The sequence below is a fragment of the Caretta caretta genome, chromosome 1, assembly GCF_965140235.1.
Source record: "Caretta caretta isolate rCarCar2 chromosome 1, rCarCar1.hap1, whole genome shotgun sequence".
Taxonomy (NCBI): Eukaryota; Metazoa; Chordata; order Testudines; family Cheloniidae; genus Caretta; species Caretta caretta.
Genome location: NC_134206.1, coordinates 284,300,175 through 284,310,694, shown reverse-complemented (window position 1 = coordinate 284,310,694; position 10,520 = coordinate 284,300,175). Strand labels below are relative to the sequence as shown.

Genomic DNA, 10,520 nt, shown 5'->3' with positions numbered 1-10,520 from the left:
AACTACCGAGATCTAAGGCTGAAAAGCTCTCTAGAAAAGCTAGGTGGCTTTAGTAATTATTTATTATTATTAAGAGGCAGGTCTCAAACCATTTACAGTCATAAATACTGGAACTAGGGCTGCGGCTTGAAGTGGTTTCCATCATACACAAGGTTTACAGTTGGGTTCAATGGCTCTCAGCGTCCCCACTATATAAATTGGTCCAGCGCCCCCGTTTACAGTGTGAGGGCCCCTGCAAAGCCCCACTACTCACTAATGCCAATGGACATCATTAAAGTAGGTTCCAGTACACAAACCTTTTGGGGCTGGGTCTAATTCACCTTAGAAACCTGATAAGAAAAAAATGTGAAATATGGCCGGCAGCATTTCAAGAGTGTTAATGAACACATTAATTGGCAATCTAACATACACTACAAGAAGACCAAAAACTCCAGTCTGGACACAGACTAAGTGGAAAAGGAGAGAAAGAAACAAACTAGATAAAAAATTGGCTAAGGGCTGGTCTACTCTTAAAAATTAGATTGACCTTGCTGGCTTGTCCCGGGCTGTGAAAAATGCCATGCCCTGAGCACTGCAGTTAGGTCGACCTAATCCTTGGTGTAGATATACATGGCTAGGTCAATGGAAGAATTCTTCTGTTGACCTAGCTACCACTTCTCAGGCAGGTGGACTAACTACGGCACCAGCAAAACCACATCCCATCAGCAGGGGAAGCATCAAGGGACATGACAACGCTGGATGCTTCAAAGCCCGCAGCCCCGGGAGCGCTCCCAGCGTTCCTGGTACTCCGCCTCCAGGAGGGGATTAGCTTAGAGCGCTGCGCTGGGGCACTGTTTACACTGGCGCTTTACAGCGCTGTAACTTGCTGCACTCGGGGGGGGGGGGGTGTTTTTTCACACCCCTGAGCACAGCGAAAGTTGCAGCGCTGTAAAGTGCCAGGATAGCCATAGCCTACACCACAGTACCCTGGAGCAGTGTTGGTGTAGCAGTTCTAGTGTAGACAGCCGCTGTACATTACTTGGACCTACAGTAAAATCGCAAAATTCTGAACAGCTGACGATCCAAATATTTACTTTCAAAGTGGAACAATATGCATGTGCCTAGACTGAGCAATTGGAATTAGACACTACTTTATGAAACAAAACTCCTTTACAGCTGTTTGAATGAATGTTCAAGAAGAACAAGGTGGAGTATGTTGAACTACACTGGATGCCGCAACAGTTCTGCCCTATTGTCTGTCATTCCTGCATAAGTACCCTCCAGCATGAAGGAGTCTGACTTGCTTATCCCTGGCTGCATAACAGCTTCCAGACACTCAAGCACTCTCATCTTGGCAACTTCCAGCCCTAACTTCACCTTGCAGGTTAACAAGAGGTACACACCGGTCCCTTTGAATTGTATCCCTATGATCTACAGCCCCTGATACTGGCTATTCACACAAAATCCAGATCCTTCACACCCCAAGGTGCAGGGTACCCCAGTTGACAAGTTTTACCTTAAACCATCACTCTTGGAAACCACACAGCACTTGTGAGCCCTTATAATAAAACAAAAGTTGGTTCAAGTGAGAATAAAAATTTAACTAGAAAAACAAAAGTGATAGAAACAAGAGGTTACAGCACAACAAAAACCATAAACTGCAAACCTGGAAGACTTATCAATATATGAAGTAAGTTTTCCCTGCAAAGTTCAGTCTGTTGTAGAGCTGGCTGGTTTCACAAGACTCAGGATCCAGTTCATGAAAGCCTCCATGTCCCTTGGGGGATGTCCTCAGTGAATGGATCCAAAATGCTTCTCCCCCTGTGCGTTATACTGAAAACAGCCTCTTGTTTCTATTCAGACAGGGCAAACCTCTTTCTGTTGTAATGTTCCTTTTCCACTTCCAAGTGGTTTCAATTGTTTGTAGTTATATCTGATGGTTTCCCAGTGGTAGGCTTGGGAGGGAGCAAGGCCAAACAACTGAGTTTTGCATTACCTCCCCAGCTAAACAGAGTGGGGTGACAACTCCCCCTGAATGAATGGGTCATCCCCGAGACACAGAACTCTAGTGGCTAATTTTTATTTCAGTCCATAAAGCATGTTTTCAATATAAATACATTATTCCTTAAATATTGCCCATACATACATCTCACAATGATTCGGAGTCTTGACAAGTTACAAGCTTTCTGTAGATAGGTGTTACTCTTTAGGGACAAATATCCTGTAAGATGTGTTTGGTGTAGTACGTCTGTAGGGTCTGAAGTGAGAGCTGTTTGCAAGGAATAGGGGCCAAGGGGCCTCTGTCTCACAAATGTATCCAAAGCTCTACCTGTTCTACTGTAGTTCTAATAAATCCTATGCAAGGTTTGCTAAGTTTCCTAGTAGCAGCCCTGTTAGCTAAATTCTTTGGCTATAGCTGATGTTCAGATGCCTCCTAGCGCCAAACTTTAATATTGCGAGATGGAAGGATTCTGAACCTGATCCTTGAAAATATAAATGATAGCCCTCTCATTCTTCTGGTATTTTCCCCTATTCTTCCCTTGCCCAGAGAGGTTTCTGATAGAAGAGTGCAGTTGTACAGACATTGCACCTGTGTATACAATATTATAAGGCTCCTAACTTTGAAAGCCAAAGACTGATGTGCCTGAAAACCTGTAGAATGTACTTATTGTGTGAAGCTTGAGGGAAATCTGGCAATGTTTTGGGAACTACAGAGAATGGGCTCAAAAAGAGGACAGAAAAAGCAAAGGTACTGTCTGCAATGCTCCCCGTTCCCCTACTGGTTTCCTCCCAAGATTTGTTCTGATGAAGCTTGATGATCTTAACTACAGTACTTTCTGTGGTAGAAAGGGGATGGTGGTAGAATTTATTAATTGATAGCAAGTTTTGAGTTTCATGATAGGCTCTTACTGGAGGGACTTTATTTCTTCAAATGTTCATAAATATCTGTCTGGGGGTATCATAGATTTAGCTTGCATGACACCGTCAGAATCTGAGATTCCATAGAAGGAAAGAAAAAAAAGTAAGTTTCTAGGGCCTGGTCTATGGGGCGGGGCAGGAGGGGGAGCGAGCTAAGTCCGTCTAAGCTACACAACTTCAGCTACGAAAAAAGCGTCGCTGAAGTCAACGTACTTAGAGCTACTTACCGTGGTGTTTTCACTGCGGTAGGTCGACTGCTGACACTCCCCCGTCGACTCCGCCTATGCCTCTTACTCGGGTGGAGTGCCGGAGTCGACGGGAGAGCGCTCAGCGGTCAATTTATTGCGTCTTCACTAGACACAATAAATCAAACTGTGCTGGATCGATTGCTCCGGAGATAAGTGCAGACATGCCCTAGCTCTTTTGGCTGCAGACATAACCCTCCAATTGTACAGTGAGTACAAACTGATGTCATGTTTGCCTGAATCTGCAGACAGCCTGAAACACAAGAGTCAGATGTGAGAACTCCCATGTCCACCATAAACTGCACTGGGGCGTGAACCATAACAGTCAGTAATAACCTTTTCAATATCAACTTTAACTATTCCACTACTGATCAATTAAGCAGATGTAATGGAAAAGACATTGAGAGTGAAGTCTTCAAGAGGGGGGCACAGGGAGTTGTTGGGAGAGGGGAAAAAAGAGAAGAGGGAGAGAAACAGTCAAAGAAAGATGGGAAAGGAAGAGAAACAAGGGCAGAAGTAGCAGTGGCATAACAGGGCTCAGCTTTTCTCACACAGCATGACAAGGTACTAAATAAATAATAAATAAAAGTTACTACTTGAATTCTGGTTTCTTGATCTTCGTACAAAACTCCCATTGATATCAGTCAGGGATCCACTGTGGACTGAGGAGAAGTAAGATTTCCTGTATTTATTGTCCAGGCCACAAACCATAATCAAAGACACCAGAATAAGAGCTGCATTGACAGCAGAGAAGCAAGTGGCATTCACACTCTGGAAGCTTGGAACATTGGACTGTCACTGCTAAGTAGGAAATCACTTTTGAGTTAGAAAATCCACAGTAGGGGACAATGTCTGGGCCAATTGGGTACAATGGAATGATCATGCTTGGTCATAACAAATCTTCCATAAAAACTGGGGTAGAAGTGGGATGGGAGGGAAGGTGTACTTCAGGTGGCCCATCCAGGACAACAGGAGGGCATCACCCTTGGCATCTTGATATTGTGCTGCTCTGGAACACCATATGTTGAACTTCTTGTTCAGTTGAGGGGCAAACTGGTTCTGAGATGGTGTTTCCCTCTAAGACGTTGTTCAGCACTGAATTGTGTAATTTCCACTCATGATTGGTGGCAAAATGTCTGCCAAGGCTGTCTGCCAGCGCATTCTGAGCCCCTGGAAGGTATACTGCAGAAATTGTGATGCGGATATACTAATTACATAATTTGATTGCCTCTATGCACAATGGGAGGGATTTTGCCCCTGTTAGTTTATATAGAAGATGGTCATCATGTTGTCTAACATTATCCAGACATGTCGGGATCATAGGGGTTGGAGGAATACATTGCATGCATGTCTGACTGCTCTTAGTTTTAAGAGAATAATATGCATCTGCGTACCTTGTGTTGTGTGACCACCTTCGGGGGTTCCCCAACTATAAGGAATGTGTCCATGATTATTGTCATGTGATGTCAGGTCTGGGAGGTAAGAAAAATACTCCACTACACATGTTTTGGGTTTGTCCACCAGATGAATGATGCCCTGACATTGACGGCAATTGTCACTACACTGTTCATGCTTTGTCTGTCTGGCATCTATATTGACCAGAGCCAGGCCTCCAGACCACGATGATGGAGCCTAGTGGGCACACTACATAAGTACAGGAGGCAATGTGACCTGGCAAAAAGAGACCTGGATTGTTGTTCAGGGTGTGAAAGTGACTTAGTTTATCAAACTGCTCATGGCATTCAATCTGTGTGCAGGAAGGTAGGCGCTGGCTGTGGCCAAGTCCAGGGTTGCCCCTAAAAAGTCTATAAGTTGCAGAAGAGTCAGAGTAGACTTTCTATGTTTATGCAGCTTCCCAAGGATACCATGAGGTAGAGTAAAGACAAGGTTTCCGACTGAACTTCCAGATGGGATCTGCTCGTTAGAAGCCAGTCCTCTAAAGACAATGTAGCTGTTTCATCTCATCTGTGCCACCACCCCTGAAAAATCTTTGTGAAGACCCGGGAAGCTGTTGCCAGACCGAAGAGGAGTACCCTGAACTGGTTGTATTTCGGTCTTACCAGAAACCTGAGGAACCTCTCATGTGGATATTCACATGAAAGTAAGCATCTTTCATGTTGAGAGCTGTGAACCATGGGTCCTTTTCCAAGGAGGGAATTATTGATGCCAATGTAACCATGTGCAATTTTAATTTGCAATTAAAAATATTTAGTTGACATAGGTTGAGGACAGGCTTCTGTCCTCTCCTTTCCTTGGGAACTATAAAAATTGGGAGTAGAACCCTTTCCCTTGATACTGAGGTACCACTTGCTCTATAGCTTCTCGTTCAAAGACTGGGAGGAGTGGTAGATACGCTGGAGGGGAGGGATAGGATACAGAGGGACCTAGACAAATTGGAGGATTGGGCCAAAAGAAATCTGATGAGGTTCAATAAGGATAAGTGCAGGGTCCTTTTGCTTGCTAGGTCATGATCAGCACTGATGTCTATACTGGGGATGGCATGGTTCTTGGGACCTGCATGAGAAGACTCACCTGACTTGGAAGGAATCCATTCTCCTAGAAGCAGCCTTAGGTCATAGCTATACTACAGTGCTTACAAAGGCGCAGCTGTAGCGCTGCCAGTGAGGTGCTCTAAGCCAACAGGAGAGAGCTCTCCCGTAAACTAAAATTACTCTAGCCTCCGCGAGCAGCAGTACCTATGTCAGTGGGAGAAGCTCTCCCGCCAACACAACGCCGTCCACACTGGCACTTAGGCAGCTCAGGGAGGTGGCTTATTATTCACATTCTTGAGGAATAGAATTTCTACCACTTAAGCTGTAATGTGTACATAGTCGAATGCCATGTCTACGCTACACAATTTTGTTGACAAAAGGCAACTTTTGTTGACAGAACAGTGGAGGTGTGCACACTGCAATACTCCTCTGGCCGATTTAACTCTCCTGCTATGCCAATAGAATAAAACCACCTCAACGAGAGGCACACAGCTTTTGGAGATGAAGTTCGAGAGACACAGTGTCAGCATACACACTGTGCTCGCTTATGTTGCCCTAAGTGGCCTCAAGGAAGGGTCTCAGAAGGCTCATTGTGACCACTCTGGTCACCCGTTGAACTCTGCTGCCCTGCAGCCAGGTACACAGGCATGCACTCCTCCCCCTTTAAAGCCCTGAGAATTTTTGAAATTCCTCTGCCTGTTTGCTTGGCATGGAGAGTTCACATAGCATATTCCCAACTGATAATGCCAGCTCCCCGCAGCAAACGTGCTCCTAGCTGGAGTACATCAGAGTTGTTGGATCTGCTGAGTCTGTGGGGAGAGGAGGCCGTGCAATCATAGCTCAGCTCCAGCCATAAGGACTTTGATATGTACGTGGGCAGATTGCTGAGGAGGGGCACAAAGGGACACACAGCAGTGTTATGCTAAGATCAAAGAGCTGAAGCAGGCATAACAGAAAGCAAGGGAAGCTAATTGTCACTCTGGGGCATTGCCAAAGTTGTGCTGTTCCTATAAAGAGCTGCACACTATTCTCGGCAGCGACTCCAGCAGGCGGGGGGGCGCTAGAGGCTCCAGCCAGCAGCGTGAACCCTGCAGACGAAGTGATGGACGAGGAGGCGGAGTTCGAGGAGCATTTGGGATATACAACAGGATCATCCAGTAGTGTGACAAGCTAGGACCTCTTTTTGACTCCGGAGGGGTCTAGCCAGTCCCAGCATCCAGCTCTGGCATGCCTGATGCAGGAGAGGGGAGTTCTGGTAAGCACTCATTTTGCTTTGATACTGCACAACATCACATGAGGTAGAGCTCTTTTTTAAAAAGAGGGTAGAAGAGGGATAAGGGATAAAAATTAACACTAGCCCTATTCACATTTGCTTTTCATTCCCCTATGTAACTACAGTGGGAACCCTGGCAGAAAATGTTAGGCACACTGGGATGTCCCAGGAATCCTCCATAGAGATCTCTACATAACTTTCCTGGAAGTACTTTGCAATCCTCTGCTGAAGGTCCCTTGGTAAAGCTGCCTTATTCCCCACCCCCCGCTGTGGAAACTTTGCCACACCAATTGGCATTTACATCTACAGGCACCAGAGCAGCACACAGACCCAGTCTGAAGCTGTATACGTGCAGGAGACGCACTCTTGCATCCTTGGTTACCCTCAGGAGTGAGATATCAGCTTTGATCACCCTCACTTGTGGAAAACTGTGCCAGTATTCAGAATAGCGTCCCTAGGTGCTTGTAGTTATCCCCTTCGGAAGCCACTGAACTCTTCGTACCATCTTCCCCCTACCCTCTGGGCCAAACACACCATGCTCAGGGCTCTCGCTATTTGTTTCTTTAGCTTCTGCAGATGTCCCCTGAGGGTCACCTCCTACACAACAGCAGAGCAGCTCTGTCAGATAAGGAGATGAACCAGGAGGCATAAGGAGGAAACGTTTAGGGAAGAGCTGCAATCTGCTGCTCCTGCTAACAAGCAGAGAGACAGAGACAACAACAACAACAAAAAAAACAACTCAGAATGGATAACCAGGAGAGGAGACAGGAGTGGGAGCAGACAATATAGGGGCAGGAGCAGATGATAAAGCTAATGGAGGACCAGAGATGCTGAGGTCCCGGACTGCACTGCAGGTGGAACAAATCGGTGCTTACCTTCCCCTGCAGCCCATACAGAACTGCCTTTCATGCCATCACCAAACTCTTCCCACACATTCCTTGCACGTTCCTGGCCTGTCACACTAACCCTTGCACTCCATCCCTAGGGACATGTTTCATAATGACAGCTGGACATACACGCACTTGTGAGTGCCAAACTGATTTGTGACTGATCGATAGTCTGGAGTTGCCAACTTCCACACAGTGATCATCACTTTTCCAGTGTGAAGGGAGCTCTCATTTTGGTGTCCTTGCACTGCAGGGTAGGGGCAAGGTCTGCACACTGTTCCAGGAAGGTGGCTTTGCACATCCAAAAGTTCCATAGCCACTGCTTGTCATCCCATATCTGAATCATGATGTAATCCCACCACTCAGTGCTTGTTTCCCTGAGCCCAGTAGTGATGGTTTCCCACTTTGGAGAACTGTCTATACTGACTCATTAAAAGGGTTACTATTTCCTCTATCCAGGTGGTATTTAGGGGAATCTATATATTTTTAAGTCTATACAGCAATTTAAAATATAAGCCAGAGTTCATTTGATCAAGTGGTGACCTCTGAAATTCACTAAGGCATTATGAAAAGAGTTTTGTACATCTTTATTCCATGGTTCCAGACTTGCCTATAAATACAGAACTGCAGCAGAAATTGAGTTTGACTAGTCAACATGTCATTTGGGAAAAGTAATATGTAGCTCAAATTCACAAGTGGCAACATGACCTTATTATCCCCATTATATTGACTATGAAAAGCCTAGATAAAACTGTCCAGGAAGGAGAATAGTGCAGTTGAGTTGATGTTTTATGTTGCTGAGTGTTAAACAGTTTGCTTATAAAAAGTTCTCAAAAATGACTGTCTAGTAAAAAAAATAAATAAAAAAATAAAAAATCAACTGCAGCATGTAATATGTCAACAGTTTACATAGCATAATAAAACAAGACTAACTTCTGAAAATACTAGGTTTTATTCACACCCCAGTGGTAAACAATAACCTTAATATGATTACTAGGTTTCTTTTGTAGATCGCTGTCACATAAAATACAAAACCCATAGCAGAAACAAGCAGACAGTTATGAACATTTAATGTGGTCTTGTTGGAAGTTAAATGAATTATACTAATCTTCTGAAGTAGTCAAATCCAAAAATGCATCATCTCCTAGTTAGTACAAGTCACTGCCATTTCTCTAACAAGGTAATGGAAGGCACAGCTAGTGCAAGCAGACAAACCCATTCAAACTACTGGGCTGAAAAGACTTTGGTTGGTTCTTCAGGAGAGGATTTTCTCTAAACAAATATTGGTCTCAGTTAACAGTTCTGATAATCTTCACAGCTGCAGTCTAATAGCTACATGACGAAAGACTTCACAAGAACCAAACTATGTAGCAATGAATTAACATTCATGCTTTAGGGGATTTACTGCATTCTACATATTGGCAGAAAGTTATACTATTAAAATGCTAGGTAGAATGAACCTACATTTTAAACTGGTACTTAGGTGTTTGATTTCATTTTAACAAATTGTTTACTTAATTCTACCAAGAAGATACAAAACATAAGGCTGTAAGTAACTAATAGTTGTGTTTAGGCTATTACAGTGCAGGTAATCCTCAAGGCCACATACACACTGCTTCACTGCTGCTTGCATTCTGCTGGGTTTTGATCCTTCTGTTGAGGAATAAAAGAAAGGTCAGTGTACAGATGTCACATCAAGTTATTTTTCTAAGCCACTTATCAAAGCTGTCAAGCAAGTGTTTTCTAGTTTCAATTACAGCTCTTAAGAATCAAGTTTAGCTATTAAGAATCTTGCATCTTCTCTCCCTTATCCACCCTGTGAATACTATACCACATTGTATTCAAATCTCTGTGCACTAGGCAAGTTAAGGATATCTTTGAATAGCCAAATTCAAGAGGATGCCTCAGTTTTTCCTTTGGGTGGGGGCTGCACTAGCCATTGGCAGCAACACAGAACTTCTGACTACAGTAGGGTCGTATATCCTGAAAAAAAATTGAGGGAAAGAAAATGGGAACAAAACTGGCCTGGCACCGAAATGGAAGAGATGCCCATATACTCCAAGAGTCTTAGCCAAGGAGGACTTTCCTTGACCCCATGAGCACAGACAGCTCAAACATACAGGCTCACTGCACAGGTCATCATGTATCTGTATAATGACATGATGTGAGCAGTAAACTGGTGAGGGTAACACTTAAGTCCCCATCAAGGCTCCCAAGGTATAAAGCCTACAGAAATAACATCTATTCCATGGCGTTTATGGCTTCTATAGCTATATTTCTCAGCACCTGTCATGACATTAGTATATGCAAACTAATTTCTGTCTGCACTGTTGAACAGTAGACCCATTATTTGTGTCATCTGGGCTAACAGGGAAGCCAAATCTTCCTCATAAAAAGGGCAAAAATTCACATTAATACCAGTAGTGGAGAGCTTACTTGCTCTAATGTCATCCCTCAGGAGACAAGTCACACTTTGAAAGCTGGCTCCTGACCTGCATAATTAACAAAAGCATAAAATCCTGAAAATGGATAGTGGTCGCTGAGATGACATGTTGAATACCCTTCGTATGTAAGTGATTTAATGAGCCACCTGAGGGGTGATGGAACTAGATTGTGATGGCATACCTGAATGAGCCAGCAGAACCTGGCCCCTACACATCAAACACAGGCTGATAGCTAATTTGCGAGTGGGAAGTGAGAATTACTAAAGAAAATTACAAACAAT

At 44.2% G+C, this 10,520-nt stretch overlaps 1 protein-coding gene across 2 annotated transcripts in view; it reads right to left on the bottom strand.

Annotated features, from left to right (window-relative positions):
- Positions 1-8,728: 8,728 nt before the first annotated feature.
- Positions 8,729-10,520, bottom strand: part of NAP1L1 (nucleosome assembly protein 1 like 1) — a 49,771-nt gene continuing 47,979 nt past the window's right edge. For both annotated transcript variants that reach the window (XM_048835723.2, XM_075124351.1), the window contains exon 15: positions 8,729-9,448. In XM_048835723.2, the coding sequence (XP_048691680.1) occupies positions 9,413-9,448 (36 nt within the window). In that variant the 3' untranslated portion in view covers positions 8,729-9,412. The remainder of the gene's footprint in view (positions 9,449-10,520) is intronic.